At 45.9% G+C, this 19,826-nt stretch overlaps 1 protein-coding gene across 3 annotated transcripts in view; it reads right to left on the bottom strand.

Moving 5' to 3' along the window:
- The window catches only part of LOC146782921 (beta-1,3-galactosyltransferase 5-like), a 250,300-nt gene that overhangs the window by 118,329 nt on the left and 112,145 nt on the right, over positions 1 to 19,826 (bottom strand). For all 3 annotated transcript variants that reach the window (XM_085637975.1, XM_085637974.1, XM_085637973.1), the window contains one exon: positions 6,596 to 7,195. In XM_085637975.1, the coding sequence (XP_085494101.1) occupies positions 6,596 to 7,175 (580 nt within the window). In that variant the 5' untranslated portion in view covers positions 7,176 to 7,195. The remainder of the gene's footprint in view (positions 1 to 6,595; positions 7,196 to 19,826) is intronic.

Raw genomic sequence — 19,826 nt, 5'->3', positions numbered from 1 at the left:
GTTGGCATTGTGCTGTGATGGAAGAACAGTGCTGGAAGTGCAGTGAAGTGGGGGTGTGGATGTAGTAGTGTACTGTAGTGGTAATGTTTTTGGGTTTTGAAGTGAAGGACTAGGTTAGCACCTCTGAGTGGAGTGGTGACACACTGCTGTGCTGTGCAGTGATGTGAGAAGTGCAGTGATGCCTTAAAGGGTAGAGTTATGCCATAAAGGGTAAGGTGGTGCTGTTAGGGTGGGGGGGGGCATCATGCCCAAGGCCCTGCCCTTTCCTGTGCCCTACTCTGTTTCAGCTAAAGTTATTTGTACTTTCTTAAATGAAAGCAAGCCTACCATCTTCTTTAATTAAAAGACTGTTTACCTTACCATAATGTTAGGTAGCGCCAGGTGCCATCTTTTCTCTTTCCCTGGTTGACTTTTTTTTTTAATACCTAGAAAGAGGTGCTCTCTCTGGCACCTGGCAGAAAATGAACCAGTTCCCAGGGGACTAGCATTACAGTTTTGCCCAAGGCCTCGCGAAAAACACCTGACAAGCCTGGTGCTTGGGTGCTACCACGTATGTGGCAGTAATGTAAAATATGTAATAATAAGTGAGTCTACAAGTCCCCATAATAAGCTTTTGTTCAAGGACACAAACGGACCGGGTTACAAAAGATATATTTTTATTAGATATTTTATGTTAATACCAAGCAAGTGAGTCTGCATTTTCCCATAAATTGCTACTGTCCAAGGACACACAGAATGAAACAAACAAGCAACAGTGTGATTTTAAAACATGCCTCTATTCTGTTAACCAACAAGGGTACTCAGTCACTCCCACCCAGGAAGGACCTGCATTTCTTGACATAATTGGCAGAATGACACCTTCCCATGCTGGTGGCCCTGAATCCATTTTGCCTTTTATGGTGGGCCAAATTCTTAGTTCTTTCTTCAAATTGGTCACAAGTAGAGGCCTAATACCAGAATCTTGGCCTAGCGCCATTATAAAACCAATTCAGGAGAAATGTAATAGTTCCAAACCTGCCAAATATTTATGCTAAGCCCTTTTATGATACCTTGAAAATTGGACTTTGAATCAGGTATCATCCAATGAGAGCAGGGAGGTTTTAGGGAAAATTATTCCACAGTGGACCACTGTCTGGCTCTTTGGACGGCGGCGACACAGTTGATAAACTCTTTTCGCAAATTATGTTGCGGCTTTGTTAACTATGGAGGTGCGTTCGATCTGGTAGACTTGTTACGCTGTGCATTAAATTGAAAGATCACAAACTTCTTCGTGACCTCTTGCTTTTGATCCAAAAACTCAATTTGCAAAATTGGGTGCAGGTGGTTGTAAATGGAAATGGCATACTGACCAATAGACTTGCTATTAAAAATGACCTTCATCAGGGATGTGTTTTAGATATCCCCTTCGTTTTAGTTTATTTCTTCCTGGTCTCCCAATTAACCTTGCTGTGACTAAATCTTTCTCCCCTAAAATCAGAGGGCATCCCTTTTCTTGTCTTAGGTATGCTTTGTCCTCATGGACTATACTGCTATCGGTCTGCAGCATATTTTCAATGCCCTTCAAGCATATCGTGAGATCAATAAGCTTACAATTAATATAGATAAAATAAACAATTTACACTTCTCACTAAGACTTAAGAAGTTTGTATGGTTTCTTTAAAATTTCTTGGAGGCATATAAGTTTCTTGGTGTGGGCTCCCCAGGGACTTTGAAGCCTTGGGGAGTGGTGCCAAACAGACCCCCTCCCCTTTATGAAATCAGCCCCAGGGGTAGGCTCCTCAGGATATAAGCTATTTAAATGCAGCCCAGCCAACATTTCTTTTTAAGATTCCACAAGAGTCCTGCGGGATCTCAGAATTTATTGCCCTTTTTTTTTTGTCCCGGGTAGGGGCCTTAGTGGTCTAGTTGCCCTCTCACATTATTATTATTTTTTTACTTCAGGACAGGGGACTACGTCCTTCAGTCCTGTAACGGCTGCCAGCAACATTTTTCTCATGTTTCTGGCAGCCAATCAGAGCGCTCACTATCGCAAGAGTATGACTCCTGCGGGAGCGAGATGGCTCAAGGGAATGAAGCTCCCTGGTTCAGTTAGAACACGCTATTTTTAAAATGGCACTTACATAGGAGTCTTGCGAGACTCTTGTGAACCCAATTGCCAAAATTAACAATTATTTTTTACCCTACGTTTTTCAAAAACTAATGATTTACACTAAATCACAAAAAGTCCAGTCTATGGACCAAGGTTTAGCTTCCTGCCAAATTTTGTTTAATTCCATGAGCAGTTTTTGCTGTAGTTGTCTCTAAAAAAGTCTTTGGAAAATGCATGGGAATTTTGCATTTTGGGACACCCCTTTTGTATCTGCCCCCACTTGATGGATCACCCCAAAACTTTAACTCTCCACTGTGCCATGCAGTGTGCTCAGCCAAATCAATTTAGGTATCATAAATGTTGTTATTAATGCACAGATTGCATATGCTGTAACTTCTGTAATATGCAAGGGTGTATGTAGGTAGTGCTAGGAAAAGGGGCGAGTTATAGTTAATATAGTGTGGCGAGTGAGGTGAGATGAATGTATACAGAGGTGCACGAGTTACCTGAACTTTAAGGTGGTGCAAAAATATAAATGGTAGTTATAAGTATAACTTGTAAAAATTTGTAAATGGTGCTTAAATGAGAATTTAAAGATGTAACTATAACAGTAGAATTTCTAATGTTTGTCTAGTTTAAGTTGGGTTTGTATACTAAACATAAAGAAAGTTTTCCTGACTATAACTTATCATTTACCTTTGTTTTTTGTGTGAAGTTTATTAGTTTTTCTAATCTTAGTAACAAATTTGGAATATTCGTCCAGTTTAGTTTTATGGGGTGCAGTGTTACTAAGTGGACTGTGGTACACTGTATTGGAGGAGAGCTATGCAAAGTCTCTGATTGTACAGTATGTTGTGGTATAGTGGAGTGGAGTAAAGTGGAATCAGGTATACTTGAGTGGCATACAGTGGAATGGTATACAGTGGAGTGGCATAGAGTGTTTAGGATACAGTACAGTGGCCTGTATTGGAGTGGTATGGAGTGGAGTGGCGTACACTACAGTGGTATAAAGATGGAGAGCATAGAGTGGAGTATGCTAAAGTAGAGTTATATTTTGTAGATATTGTAGAGTGTATTTGGGTCCTTGTTGTATAGTCTAGGAGCATACATTGACATACTGTATACTGAAATAGCGGACATTCGAGTGGCATTCAGTGGACTCTGCTACAGTGGAGTGGTGTAAAGTAGAATAGAGTACATTGGAGTGGAATACAGTGGAGTACCATACAGTACAGGTGTGTATAGTTTAATGGTGTATAGTGAGATTATGTAAAGTTGAGTGTGGTACACTGTTGTGTTGTAAACTAAAATTCCATAAAGTGCAGTGGCGAATATTGGAGTTCCATACAGTGATGTGGTCCAGAGCAGAATAGCATAAACTACAATGGGGTATAGTGCAAAAGGCTACAGTGCTGTGGCAAATACTGGAGTACCATAAAGTGTAGTGCCATACAGTGGAAAAGCATAGAATTGACTAGTCTTCAGAGTAACAACGTTCAGTTTAGTGATGTGAAATCTTCAAACTTATATTGGAATGGCATATACTGGAGTACCATACAATAGAGTATTGCACAACTGAATAGGGTTAATTATGAAATGTAGAGTCTAACATTATACGATGATGATGATGATTATACGATAAAGTGTTGTTTACTGAAGTGGCACAGAATGTAGTAATATTAAGTGTAATAACATACAGTAGACTGAATTACAGTACAGTGACATATACAGCATTCAGTACAATGGAGTGCCATAGAGTGGAGTAGTGTACACTGGAATAGTTTACACTCCAGTTCTGTACTATGAAGTGGGGCATAGTCATATAGGACACATAGGGTTAAAGTGTGTGTATAAAATGTCTAATTTATATTTACAAAATATATAATATGTACATTTTCTGGATGTATAGGTAAACAGTGTAAGTAATGTTAAACGTACCCGTTTCTAAAACATATTATATACTGTGCTATGGTGTACTGTGCTAAATTGACTGAATACCACGGTACATGGGGTTTACCACTGGGCAAGTGATTGATTCATGTCTGTGTTTACCAAAGGTAAGAATCAGCCACATACTTTTCATCACAAATGTCCATTATTGTGCACTTACTGTTTTTTTTACTTATGGCTTATGGCTTAGGATGTTACCCATAATGAAGTAATACATTTTAATGTCATCAACAACCTATTACCACTTTATTTCAGTGATTTTAGGTTACCTGTTTTGTTTATAACTATATGGATATTATCAACCTATTTTTTTTAAAAAAATTCTCCCGAAATAATTTTGGACCCGTTTGCCGAGTCTCTGCAAAATTTAGCATACTTGTTCCACCTGTTTCATTGTTGAAAGAGTGAACGTTTTGTGGGGTTTAGTCAAGTGGTCCAAAGAAAAAAAAGGGGGGGGTCCCAAAACTAGCTTAATTGCAATGAATTTCACATATACTTTGCATTTCTGCGAAAACCGTTAGTCCCATTTTGTTACAATGTGTCAAGAATAGATATTATAGTGTCAAAATGATTATTTTGCACAGTTTCGGTAAGTAGTGTATTTCGCAATAGTGCAACAGTACATAGAGATTACAACTCATTAGCTGATTGTCTAATCATTGGCTTTAGAAAAATTAAACACAGCGATGTTGTTATTAAGTACAGTTTGCCTGTGTTCTGCGTGACGTCTTTTGAAGTATTAGGTGTGGTATTTTTTCCCTAACTATTTCCACTTAGTAAAGTGGCAATAGGTAGATCAAAATATTTCTACATTTCAATATTTTTTTTTTTAAATACGGAAAGCAGTGTACTCTAAAATGAGTTTTTTTGTAAAGTAGGGTGGTCATTTGTAGTAATTAGGCCGTCCATACGGGGTTACAGTGCATTTCCGATCAGGAATACTCCGTCTGGTTTACATTCCAAACGCGAACATCGTAATTGGGCGGGCGAACTGTAAACCAATCGAGTCGGTCGGAAGGGCTCCAACGCGGTTGCAAAGATTCCAACATCGTAATGATCCCCTTAATACTTACCTACATTGAATGACACAATGCAGAAAACAGGGAAACTCAAACTGAAAACAAAATGGCTGCCTTTAACTTTTGTAAAGGCAGTCATTAGCCAACCAGCTAATGGTTTACCATCGCTATATACCACAGGGGTAGCATGGTACTACACTTCCACACATATAGTTAAATTAAAAACACTTAAAACTTCTACAATTCTTACCTCTAGTACCCCAATGAATAATTTGCTCACCATAATATGGAATCCTTCCAATTTTTTTAAAAAATCCAAAATATTTTCTTTGCACCTGTTTGATGAAATGCTGCAAAACGTTCAGAACTTCAAGAATGAAATGGGGACAGCAGGTCTGAAAAGCTTCACAGACATTTAAAATGGGTGCAAAGTTATTAAGGGACAGAAATCCTAAAAATCTATATTTCCGGTCACTCTAACTGTAACTACGGAGTGACTGCTGCCGCTCTGTAACATATATTTATAGTAAATTTATCAGAATTTTGTGTATGCGCTTTTGGATTTCTACAAATGTATAATAACCTTTAACACATTGAGAATGTGCGACACTCAGTGTTATATATCCATGTAAGACGAAGTCCTGTTGCATCCCTTCCTGCTACTTACACTTGCTTCATCTTTTTGTACTTTGTGTACTGGGGCTGGGGTCAATCCGTTCAGCTGGGCTTCCCTACCAATCACTGTTGGACTGCATATTTGCCTTTGCTCCTGTACAATACTCCACTGCCTTGGAATCTGGTTGTGCTATACAAATATCACATACATATATGCATACATTCTCCCTCTTAGTGCACAAGAAAACCAGAACCGCTTCTCTCCTATTTCAACGTCAGGTGGCTGCCCTGTAAGATGTATGGGCAGAGTGCACTAGAGGTCATATTTTCAAGAGGACATATGAGTGACCATGCAAACGTATTCTCTAGTTGATTTTATAACATACTGGGAGCTCCAATGAAAACAATGGAGTGCTCTGGAATTCAATGTCCAGTAGAAGCCCATAGCTCCAACATTCCAATGTTTGTTCACAGCAGTTGCTGTGAACGAAGGCCTCATGGAGCACAAGGGGAATGAAACCCCCTTGGGCTCCCTGAGGCCTTTGTTTTATTTGGTAGAACATTCTTGCCTCTAGTGGCGGAAATTTCTAATAGCCTTATAGCCCACTGTAGCTGGTCTATACTGCCATTGAAATCCTGCTTGCTTATTTAAAGCTTTGCCTTTGGCTCGGTGCTTTAATGGCCAGTATAGCCCGCTACGGTGGGCTACAGGGCTATATCAGACCCCCACCTCACAGTGCTGTGTTCATTGTTCTTAGAGTTCCTATAAGTGTCATTAGATTCTACCCCTAATATCTCTTTTGTGTTGATGGTGTCTTTGCTCTTGTGAAAATCAATTGCATGCTAATTTATTTCTCGTTCTCAGACTGCTGTGTGGAATTATATCTCAAGAGTAGGAAAAAAACAAAAGTGTGTGATGTACCTTTAAATATAAACTCCGCCTCCTTGCACTTGTAGTGCAGCCATTCCAGGAAGCAGCGTTCCTTCAGTGATAGATTGTGGTGGCTTTCTGTGAAATCCCACAGAAGGATGTCTTGGTACTCCTTGACCTCATCTTTGACCAGTGCCATGTGTCCCTTACTAAGGACTGTGGCCATCAAGAACAGAGGCTTGACCTGGTAGCCCGAGACCTCTCTGTCCACTGCCCAGGTCTGACGGAGGGCCGATCTCCTGTCGCTCGATGCCGGGTGGGACTTCATGGCTAGCAGCAGCAGTGGTGGTTTCCCGCCTGGGGAGTGGCAGTATCCAGGCTTGTCCACCAACAGGGTACATTTGTAGCTCTGCAGGTGTGGGAATTCCACTTCATGCTGGGTGAGGTTGAGCTGGTAGGTGGAAACGTCATCCTTCAGTGTAACAGAGCATCGTTGAGGTCTGGAACGGATGCCTTTACGGCTGACATCAAGCAGATTGCTTAACATAAGGACCCAGAGAGCAGACACTGCAATAAGAAAGAGGCCAACAAATGGCGATCTCCTGCCACATATCTTCACCTTCATCTTCATCTTCTTCAAAACTGTTTTTCCTGTTGACAAGACAAAAGAATAGTTTCGAAAAGCCCATCATAATGACATTAATTTTTGATATTGTTACAAAACTCCAGTGCTGATGCTTGAGCTATCCTCTTTAACCACTAAATTACTAACTTAAAACAGGGTCAATGTTATTTACACCACTAGCCTCAAACAAGACAGATGTCGCATTAATGAAAAGCATCTTGTCAAGCAAACAAATTCAGTCATAAATAAGAATGGGGGCAAATGTTTCTAAAATTCTTATCCTTTTCAAGAAAAACTTAAGCCAGACTTTTGGTTTTAAGAAGAAATCATTTTTTTTTTCTTCAATCATTCTGCCAAATTATGATATCTCTGCAGTACAATCTTAGAATTTCCATCTGCTGCAGGACTGGAGAGCATTATTTCCAGGATTTATTTTGGAAACAAGGGTGTGTGAAATGATTTATTATGCAATCACTTATGTTGGGGAGAATAGACAGTCCAATAATAAAATTAGATGATTTCCTAAAAACCCAGTAGAGCTGGGTCAGGGTCAGCAGCATGCACAAAGTAGTAGAACAAGAGTGTGGGGAGCTCAGTGATCAACAGAAGATAGACCTGAGAAGATAGAAAATCTTATATAAGCAATAAGGAGGGGATTTCAGAACTGGTGAGTTGGTAAATGCTTGACTTTTTGGGCCGGATAGTAATATTGGTTCTTTTGTACACCAACATTTAGCTCATTCCATACCAACTGAACTCTAAAGCTTGTACTACTGCTGTTCTTGAAAGGCTGCCTCAACCATATACAAACCACCACAGCAGATATTTTCCTTATTTCTCTGTCACATTTTCCCTATGTTCAGGTAAATAATATCAAAATATTGGCTACAGTCACTGCCTACTCTTCTCAAATATATTGGAAGGCAAACATTGTCTGCCCAATAAGCAAAAGAATCCAGGGTCAGGGGACTGGAAGATTCATGGTATCCTGCAAATGTACTTGGCACAGAGGGGCATATTTACAATAGAAGTGATGGAGCGTGGTGTTATCCTCCTTGGCTTAACAACACGCTCTGGCACTTCTGAAATACAGGGCTGCATCATATTTACAACAATATGGTGCAGCCTTGCGTTTCTCTCTGAGCTGGCACTAAATGTAGCTACTTAGTGCCAAACGCAGGCACCCTTGCATCATAGTGCAAGGGTGTCTGCTTTGCAGGGAAAGACTGTTTATGTGAAGGAAGGTGTATTTCCTGCACATAAACAATCTTTAAATGGCATTTTGTAACTTCTATGTTTGCTGCTTATTGCAGCACTTATAGAAGTTGCAAAACATAATTTTGTTTTAAAAGATTTTTTATGTGCAGGAAGGAACACCTTCCTGCACATAAACAATAAATGGTGTTTTGCCGTTTCCATGTGTGCTGCACAACGCAGCACACAAGGAAACAGAAAAGATGAGGAGAAATGAAGCATTTCTCCTCGTTGTACCAGGTTAAGACCAGGTTTTCCCTGGTCTTAATTTTTGCGCAGCCCAATATTTATGCCACCCTTGTAAATATGGGCCAGCATCAAAATCAATAGATGTTGCGGTGCAATGCTCATCGCAACACCCATTGCCCTCCCCTTTCATGCTAAGTACAGCGTGAAAGGGTGCCTTATTTACAAGGCAGCGTTAAGCCATGTTACGTGGCTTAACTCTTGCTTTTAAATATGGTGAAGCCCCTATCCCCACCACAATGTCGTGAAAAGAGATGTTGTGATGGCGATAGGGACTTGTAAATATGCCCTAGGGCCTTTGTAAAAGGAAAAATGTGGAAGCATACATTTTAAAAAGGAGAATACAATCAGGGATAAGTTGAAACACAAAGGGGCCGATTCTGATACCCGGTCGGACAGCTGTCCGTAGCCTTACCGTGCGACCGACACCTACCCGGAGCCGGTCTGTCCTGTAGAGTAGGCTGTGATTCAAGCTCCATTCTCCGTCCGAGCCGTAACTCCAAACGCTGAACCGAGTCGCCCGGAAGCAGTATCCATAGCAGTTTCTGGCATGACAAGTACGATGCGTACTTCCTACGCGCCGGACGGGTCGCCATGTACGGGACGTCACAGCATCCAGAAAACAAGCATATCAGCTATGATACGCGCCACAACTCAATACATGGCTACAAGACGGACCAGCTTGCAGCGGATACGAGACGGAGCAACAAGCAGAGTGTAAGACACGAACACATCATGAATCCCATTGCGCAGGTCATACCAGTACTCTACATCTATGACCGGCTCAGGAACCGACGCCGACGGCGCAGGCGGTAAGTCAGACACCTACCACATAAACAAACGACACGTACCCGCATTAAGACACACACACACAGGGGATCCACATCCTGGCCACTAACAACAGCCCACCATAGGGGTTGCATGGCCAGCACCACTAACACCCCCACCCATAGGGCTTATGTTGCCCATCACTACTTCCACCCCCACCCATAGGGGACCAGTTGCCCATCACTACTGCCACCCCCACCCATAGGGGACCTGTTGCCCATCACCCCTGCCACCCACACCCATAGGGGACCTGTTGCCCATCACTACTGCCACCCCCAGCCAAAGGGCTTATGTTGCCCACCACCCCTGCCACCCCCACCAATAGGGGACCGGTTGCCCATCACCCCTGCCACCCACACCCATAGGGGACCTGTTGCCCATTACTACTGCCACCCCCAGCCATAGGGCTATTGTTGCCCATCACTACTGCCACCCCCACCCATAGGGCTTATGTTGCCCATCACCCCTGCCACCCCCACCCATAGGGCTTATGTTGCCCATCACTACTGCCACCCCCAGCCATAGGGCTTATGTTGCCCATCACTACTGCCACCCCCAGCCATAGGGCTTATGTTGCCCATCACTACTGCCACCCCCACCCATAGGGGACCTGTTGCCCATCACCCCTGCCACCCCCACCTATAGGGACTATAGTGCCCATCACCTCTGCCACCCCCAGCCATAGGGCTTATGTTGCCCATCACTACTTCCACCCCCACCCATAGGGGACCAGTTGACCATCACTACTGCCACCCCCACCCATAGGGGACCTGTTGCCTATCACCCCTGCCACTCGCTTATGTTGCCCATCACTACTGTCACCCCCAGCCATAGGGCTTATTTTGCCCATCACTACTGCCACCCCCACCCATAGGGACTATGTTGCCCATCACCCCTGCCACCCCCAGCCATAGGGCTTATGTTGCCCATCACTACTGCCACTGTATGATCCCTGCTCCCAACACTTTAAACACTTCTGGGGCAAACTAGTGGTTGTGTCCCATTCCCACAGAGATGTGGTGAGGCTAACAGTGTTGTGAAAACATAACACACTCTTGGCCATGTGCAGACAAGCACCACACATGGGGGCTGACAATGCATACAGTGTACAATGACACAAGAGTAGAAGTGACCATCACAAAGCATGCACACATCTCGAAAATAGACACACTAATCAAAACAACATGTGTAGACTGTAGGTGTAAGCTCACAAACACACATTCCATGCCAGCAATGGCACCTAAAAACCAGGATGAATGTGCACAATGATGTGATATGACTCTCAGGGACAGCAGGCAAAATCACAGAAACACCATCCCGACAAAGGCCCACAACAGCAATACCAATGCACTGGTGCATATGCACAAACCCAAACAGGCAACCTCACACTGCACATCTGACACAGCATGTGTGTGTGTGTCACAGTATCCCTAGGCAACTACACAACACATGAGGGGGGCTGAACCACAGTGACACATATGTGGACACAGTGCCACACAAAAGTAAACCATCATTGGGACACCCCCAGTGGGCAATCAGGCATTGGGAGATGAGAGGGAGCACAACAGACACATGTGACACAAGCTGGAATGAACACAAACTCACACAGCAAGAGACTGACACACAACACCACTACCCCCAGGGACCAGACATTGGGGTGACACAAGCATGCATGACACCTCCACTGTGGTGACAAAGGCAGATGTCGTACAAACTGGGAAACCCAGACATGTGTCCTGTGCCACAAACATTTAATTCATTTAACATACAATTCACAGTGATCAAATACAATTTTTTGATATAAGTTTCTGTGATTCCACAATATACATCATCATTCAATGTGTGTACACTTGTACATAAGTGTTAAGCAAAAATAGAAAATCAAATAACGTTGCAAGCACCCAATGCATTTCGGGACATTCGTGGTCCCTTCATCAGGGGTAAGCTGTTGAAAGAAAGGAGAAGGTATCAAAATCTGCACGTTGCGTGATCATTAGAGGGTGATTAAACTTAAAGTAAGGTATACGATACCTTTTTGAATTTGATTGGAAGTTCGCAAGTTCACGTGTTCATTCTCTAAAAAACAGTGTGAAGTAGAAGTAGCCAGAAATCCAACAATCATGATATCGAAAGCGGACAAAGGAGGAGGACTAGTAATCATGGACTCTGAACACTATCAAAGGAAAGTCCTTGAACACATCATGAATGAAGCAACTTACGGAAAACTGGATAAAGATCCCACAAAGGAAATTTCCAAAAATCTTAACCTCATGTTAGAGAAAGCGGAAGAGCTCAATTGGATTGATTCTTCTACCAAAAAATACCTTAAGACTGACTTCCCACGGAGACCTAAAATTTATTTACTACCAAAGATTCATAAAAATCTGATGGATCCTCCCTTCAGACCTATTGTCTCTGGATGCGATTCCATATTTGAAAAACCTGGCCGGTATATTGATACTTTTCTGCAGACATTTGTTCAAAACTGGGAAACTTACATTGAAGACACTACGGACTTCCTGAGAAACATACAAATGATTAAACACCTAAATACAGAAAATTGGATTCTATGCACCACAGATGTGGTAGCATTATATACCTCGATTCCAATCAAATTCAAAAAGGTATCGTATACCTTACTTTAAGTTTAATCACCCTCTAATGATCACGCAACGTGCAGATTTTGATACCTTCTCCTTTCTTTCAACAGCTTACCCCTGATGAAGGGACCACGAATGTCCCGAAATGCATTGGGTGCTTGCAACGTTATTTGATTTTCTATTTTTGCTTAACACTTATGTACAAGTGTACACACATTGAATGATGATGTATATTGTGGAATCACAGTAACTTATATCAAAAACTTGTATTTGATCACTGTGAATTGTATGTTAAATGAATTAAATGACTGAAACAACCTTACAGCAGTGCACATTGCAGTCCTAGTTACTTCCACACTAGGCCACTCCCCCCACTCATTCCACGTGCCAAGCAAGCATATGGCAATGTTGCACGCATACCGCTAAAATTTTGCTTTGCAATTTAAAAACGAGTGCGCTCACCACCCACTTCTACGCTCTGTGCCACAAACATACATCACTCATGCACAAACGCAAATCACTCAGCATGGCCCCTCATCCATGGACAAACGGGAGCTAGGGGACCATCCATGCAAACATTTACATCAGTCCACCCTCAACACCACACACCCTGAACTGCAACAATGTGTATCTGTGAAGCCCACATGGACAGGTGACTTTGCACATGCACCCATGACAAACACAGGAATGTTGGGAGGAACTAAGGTGCACAGACACTTCACACAAGGACTGTTTACAACCCTGGGGAATGACAGACATATTGCACAGTATGCGCTACATGGCCATGACCTCAAAGCTCACGTAACCTTCAGAATCCCTGCCACAGTCCCAGGACAATGAAGAAGCCAAGGAGAACCACAAGGCACACATGCAGACACCTGCCAGCATCGCAGCCATGAACCCGACAAGTGGGAGCAGTCGCACACACATACAAATGTCTCAATCACTGAAAGGTACCACCTAGGGACAACTACATGATTTAGCAAATAAACAGGTGCCTTAGGGAACCCTGACTGTGTGCCATCTGTGTCTGACAACATCATCACCACTCAGAACTGACAAATCCCAATGATGATACACCAATTATCGGTAGTGTGTCATGCACCCACACATCTGGTAGCCCATTGGAAAAGTAGTGGGATGAACCCAGTACCACTCAGCAAGCATCAACAACAGGAACATATCAAGGGAACACTGTCTGTGTATGAACAGGGATGTGGACACACACACATGCTTGTACAACACACACCATGGGCCCAGGCCATGCCACTGGACAACACACTTACTTGAGAGGACACAACTCATGTGGAAGCCCAGCTGGGCCAAACATATTCCCCGCACGTCTCACTCATGTCTGCAGAACACTTGGTCAGTCAGCCATCAGTTACCACACAATGAAGGCTCTGGTCACAACAGCCTGGGTACGTGAGTCTCCCCTAACTCATCTGCACATACCCAAAACATATGTCTAGCAAGTTGCACAGAGGACCCAGTTGCTCCCATACCAATGATGCCCACACCTGTAGGTCCAGTGTTGAGGAGCACAAAGTCTGTTGAAGTGACAAATTGGACAATAGGAAGCACATCATATGTGCAGGGGTGCAAGCCACAGATGTGACCATGCAAATGAAATTTTCACTGAGATGTCCACAAATAGTTGATCCTGACACACCCCGGTAGCTGCAAAGGATGACATGGATACCCACCAGAATAGGATACATATCTCATGGACCACAGGGTGTACCTCACAGCAACACATCAGTATTCAACATTGGAACCAAGCATCACAGGTGCAAGGGCATGTTAAACATCATCAACATAATGTACAGCTAAATCAAGTTCACAGGGATAAAGAAAAAAGCTTTATTCAGCATATTAAAAGTTAAACATCTGTTCAAACAAAAGGCCAATGGCCAGTCCATGTCCAAATGCCAAGGAGTGAAGTAGAGTGACAACTGTCACACCTTGCTTGCTGCACTGCTAAGGACCGGGGTCATCCCCTCGGAGGGGCATACATGGGGGCAGGCCAGGCACCGCAGGGACAGGATCAGGATGCAGCAGAAGGAGGCAGTGAAGGGGTGGTGGATGCAGGTGAGACACTTGCAACTGCAGTGGAGCTGACTGAAGTGGTGGGTGCTGTCACAACTGTGGGGCACAAGTCAGATGGGGTGGGTGCCGGCACAACTCCAGTGGGCAGGTCAGATGGAGTGGATTGGGTCACCACTGCAGTGCCCAAGTCAGACGGGGTGGTCATGGACTCTAATGCAGTGCCTACATCCATGGGAGCGGAATAGGGGGCAGGTGAGGTCGGCAGGGCAGGGGGGGCACAGTCCCCACATCAGTGGCACGAACCGTTTGACCAGGTGTGGAGGAGCAAGTACTGGGGGGGAGGGCCTTAGCATTTTGGGGATGGTGTATATGTGGGTGGGGGAAACCAGGGCAGGGAGTGGCGGGGGAACCTCCGGAGTTGTGGCCTGGGGGATGGATGACGGAGACTTTGCCTTGGAGCTGCGTGGTGGCAGGGGGGTCTTGCTCGTCTTGCGCCGGGGGGACTTGCGGGTGGGGGTCTCTGTCTGACTGCGCCTGGGGGAGGGTGTCCGGGTGTGAGGGGCACTCCCCTCTGTGTGTGGGGACTTCCTCTTCCCCTTGTAATCAAGATCTGCTGGGTCGGTGGGGAAGAGGCCAAGGTCACAGAGGAAGAGCTTCTGGGGAGATGGGGTTGCAGGTGATGCAAGGGAAGGGGGCTGGGAGGGAGAGGTCTTGGAGGACTACGGAGTGGTTGTGGATGACTGTGTGTGTGTCTGCAAACCAGCCCCTGTGAGTGTGTCATCAGTCCCCTGCGCTTGCTTGTGTGCACGTCTAGACCTTGGTTTGGGTGTTTCTGTGCTTGGGACAGGTAGGCTGCTAGGAATCGTGGGTGGTGCAGGGGTAGGAGGGGTGCGGGACTGTTGGAGGAGGGCCACTGGTGCCGTCAGGGAGGAGGCCACGGACTGATTGGACCTCTGTAGGGCAGACATGCCCGAGGAAATACCCTCCATGAATGACACCAGTTGTGTCAACAGACCTGTGTGTGCATGGAGGACCTTCAGCATTGACGCCTGCCCTACATGGATCTGTCGAAGTAAGTCCACAGACTCCTCACTCAGGGCAGCAGGGGACACAGGGGCAGGGGGTGCGGTGCCGGGCACGAAGGAGACATGCTCACAAACACGGGAGCTCACAGGGACCTCTGGGATGGGAGCCGATGGGAGGGTGGTGGTGGTGGTGGCGGGGACAGCCTCACTAGCTGGGGTTTGGTGGCTGCTGACACCCGCCTCCACAAGGGAGTCATCCTCAGAGCTGCTGTGGCCCTCAGCTGAGGGGGATGATGCTGACGACTCCTCTGTGTGGCTCCACGCACCATCCGTGCCACTGGGTCCACCCGACTCCTCTCCTTCTGTCCCTGTAAGGCTCTGTGGCTCCTCCTGGTCCGTGGAGCTGTCCTCTCCTGTGGTCGTGGATGTATCAGGATAGGAATAGGAAGTAAGACAACAACATCAGTCACCTGCTCCGACTGCACACACCACAGTGAGTACATCACATCACAGGGCAAGCCCTGGCATCATCAGCTGAACACAGCTCAAAGTGCCAACACTGTTTAGAATAAGACAATTGTCATTCTCAACATCAACCATGGCACACATATCCCTCCTTGACTTTCACACATATGGCTGTTGCATGTTGGATGCTAACACCCCAATTTGCCAACATGCACCACCCACACATTAGTTGTACATACAAGTCAACATGTAGGAGTATGTCACTATACACACAGCACATCTCTTGCTACTGAATCAGTACAGGTGTCCGAATGAAGGGATGGGCAGAGACTCATTTCACATGCTTGTGATGCATGCCAGCAACACACACTATGATGTTCTCATGTCCTGATGGGCAATGCCACAATGGTGTGCATGGTGCATACTTGAACACAGTGCAGGATCACTCATAGCAAGTTAAATGCTATGGCACTGGGATCCCTGAAAGTCAGTCAACACTGTCTCCTGTCACATGGGCAGGGCATCCAGACAACAACAATATGCACTGACTCACAATCCTAGCTCAGGGGTAAAGCTAACTCTGCAGATGACCGGCGCACTTGCCCATCCCATGCACACAACATATCCAGGAGCCAGAAGACCCCACATCATGCAAATCAGACATATGAGTCTCTGCAAACACAAATCCCTGTACATTGACACGTCACAGTCTGCCATGCATGTAACCCAGCTGCCTGAAGGACACAGTTGCATACACCATTGTGCGATGTCAGATGATCACACACCTATATGTCACACAGGTCTTGTCTCTCACAGTCACATCTCAGATGTCATTCTGACTCTCTGAATCATGGACACCCCAGTTGTACGTAACAACAAGCCATACCCTAATGACACAGAGGCAGACACCTGAGGGCACATATCACTAAGCACAACCTGCAATTTCATACACAGGAGTGGAATTACAGAGTGTTTCTAAATGCCCTTGAGGAGGCATGACTGGCAAGGTCTACGTGAAACAGTGTTTGGCCATGGACAGTAGTCAGGTGGCTAAGCAAGTGTGACATACTCGATATACATACTCCTGAAGCCCAAAAATTGGAGTCCCCTGCTGCATGGGTTTGTTTGGAATACCCCAGCCACATGTTGCGAGTCAGACCAGCAATTGGAACACATCTCAAGGGCACACACATATCACATGTCAGATCTCAGGCATTGTGTAAACAATTGACCCACCCAAGAAGCACACAACAGAGTCATGGGAACAGATGCTGACCGGTAGCTGAAGCATAGCTGAATGCAGGGACACAGTGCCCTAGTGACACAGGCAACATACTGTAGGGGCCACACCTGTGGAACAGATGAGGAGGGTGCATCACACAATTGAGGGACATGAGTATTGGACTACAAGACCTACGTAATGTGGAAGTGTGACCAGGCCAAAAGACTGCTATTAGCATGTCAGACATAGTACACAGATCAGGCATGGACTTACCCCCTTCCTGCTGCTGTCTGGCCTTCAGATGCCTATACAGGTCCGGGAAGACCACCGCAAGTATCCTGAGCATGTGGGGAGTCAGGGTCCGGTGTCCGCCCCTCCTGCGTGGAGGTGACAACTTCAGCTGGACTCTAGCTATCCTCCGGGTTGAGCCCCGAAGGTTCTGCCACCCCTTCTGGCAGTTGCGGATCTGGCGCTTGTAGACCTCCACCGAACGAACAGCCCGGGCGATGGTCAGCCAGATCTCCTGCTTCGGGTGTGCATCAACCTGTGAGGATGACAAAGTGAAAAGTACATTAACACACATGCCCCAGATTTGTGCAGCACACATTTGGATATACATGTCATCATCACAAAGGGAAATGAATTACACAGGTAGTGCAACCATGGGGAAGGACAAATCACCTGCATGTCTGACATGTTAACAATGCCTGGATAGTTTAAGCTTGCACTAATGCACTTTAGCAGTAGGAAACTTATTCATTACATGTAACTACACACTTTGGGGGATGAAAGTAGTCAGTGAGAATGCTTGCCACTGGTGTACACACTGCTAGTCTTGCTAGCCAGACAACATGCATAATTAGGAAGGCAGTGGACTGCACACTCACCTGCTCCCCTGGTTTCCCATAGAGCTTGCTGTACTGTGGAAGGAGCCCATCCAGCAGGGCCTGGTTCTCCTCCTCAGTGAAGGCTGGGGCCCTCCCCAGAGTACGTGCCATAGCAGGAGCCAGAGGATGCAGAGACAGCAGCAGTGGTAGCAGGGATGTGGTCCAGTAGCATGTAGTGCAGGCAAGTGAGCTACCTGGGGGCCAGCCAGCCTTATATCGGTGCCGTTCGCCGTTGATTCCAGAGAATTGTGCTGTCCGGAGTGTTTGGGGATTTTAACCTTGCTGCCCACAGACCCTAACTGCACTGCGGGAGTTGATGTGTGTGCCCTAATCGCTGGCGGGACTGCGAGGACCAGTGTGCCCAGCGCGGAAATCACCGCAGCACCTGGGGCCTCTTCCCGCCAGCTCCTCCCAGAAGTTGCACCATCTCCATTTAAGACTCGCGGCCCCCGCTTCGCGGGAGCCGCTCGCCACTGATTCCAGAGGATTGTGCTGTCCGGAGTGTTTGGGGATTGTAACCTTGCTGCCCACGGACCCTTACTGCACTGCGGGAGTTGCTGTGTGTGCCCTAATCGCTGGCGGGACTGCGAGGACCAGTGTGCCCAGCGCGGAAATCACCGCAGCACCTGGGGCCTCTTCCCGCCAGCTCCTCCTCCGACTCCACCCCGTATTTAACATACCACACCCTTACGCGCTAGCGGGACGCACGCGGGGTGAAGCTCGGGGCGAAGACCGGGCAAAGAGCGGGCCGTTTGAGGCCGTTCGAGACTGTTCGTGGCTGGACTGGACATATACCTTGGACAGTGTGCTCCTCACAGATATTAAGCAATGGCTACCGGTCTATTGAGGTTGGCCCCTAAGGGCTGTAACGTTGTAGGGACTCTGGACAATTTTATTACACGAGCCAGTAATGTCCTCGCTTACGAGATCGCTGCCACAGAACGTAGGCTATCCCTAGATCCATCATTAGGGAAGCGATCATCCTTGGGAGCCATTATGACCATCCCTTCCCCCGATAACTCAGTACTATCCACATTAGGTGGCTCTTCAGCTGAGGTTTTGCTAGATGATCCCTCTCCTCTGGGTGTTCCCACCCAACTTAATCCAACCGTTCTTGGGCACAATCATCCCGATCACTCTTCCCCAGCTCCTATATTCAATTGTGCCACAACGAGATCCATGACGGATCGGTCCGTAAGAAGCAAACACCCCGGGGTGAACCTCCCTGCTACAAAAGGCAAAAAACGTGAAGGGGCTCCTGTGAGATGTCCCACTAAAAAGAAACAAAAAATGACGCCTGTCCCGAATCAAGATATTAATACACCCTTAATTGAAAATGACTCAGCTAATATTCCCACCCAACACTCTGCCGTACCCGCTACACCCACTGTCTCATGGTTGGAAGCTCTTGAGGGAATGAGTCCTAGTGCTTTTTGGGATAGAATGGCTGCTTTAATCGACGGAAGGCTGTCTCCCTTAGTTGAGCGCCTTGTTGCTCTGGAAGGGAAATTAGCATTATTATCAATCCAAAAACAGCCTAATACAGCGGCATCAGTACACTCAGCTTTGAACCCATCTAGCCATCAATCGACCACTTTATCCTGTATTTCATCTACTGACCAGGTGGCCGCCCATCTTACCGCCCCTAACACAGCCCAAAGTGGAGGGGAACTAATCCCCAATAAGGACTTTAGGCATGCTCGCTCTGCCATACCACGACAGGCTAGTGCACCCTGTGAATTGGGTAACCCAGAGGGTCCTTCACCCCAAATTCCTCCCCTTTCCTCGACCAACCCTGGATCTAATTCCCTCCCTACCACTAAGATTCTCCCAAGACTCGACCTACCACCAGAATGTAGTCCATACGTTGTGGTTTTAACAGGTGTACCTGAACTCCCACAAGATAGAGTCGAACCCTATTTGTCTTTGAAGTATAAGACAATACACTGGCTGAACGCAAATAGACCTTTGCCTTCAAATTTGAATGGGGAAATTCTGATGGTTCGAAGAGTATCCTGGGTAGGCCGGGGTGTGAAGAACATTAGGGGTGATTGCATAATTGTGAATTTTAGAGATCCAAG

The sequence above is a fragment of the Triturus cristatus genome, chromosome 12 (assembly GCF_964204655.1).
Source record: "Triturus cristatus chromosome 12, aTriCri1.1, whole genome shotgun sequence".
Taxonomy (NCBI): domain Eukaryota; kingdom Metazoa; phylum Chordata; class Amphibia; order Caudata; family Salamandridae; genus Triturus; species Triturus cristatus.
This window is presented reverse-complemented; position numbering and strand designations above follow the sequence as displayed.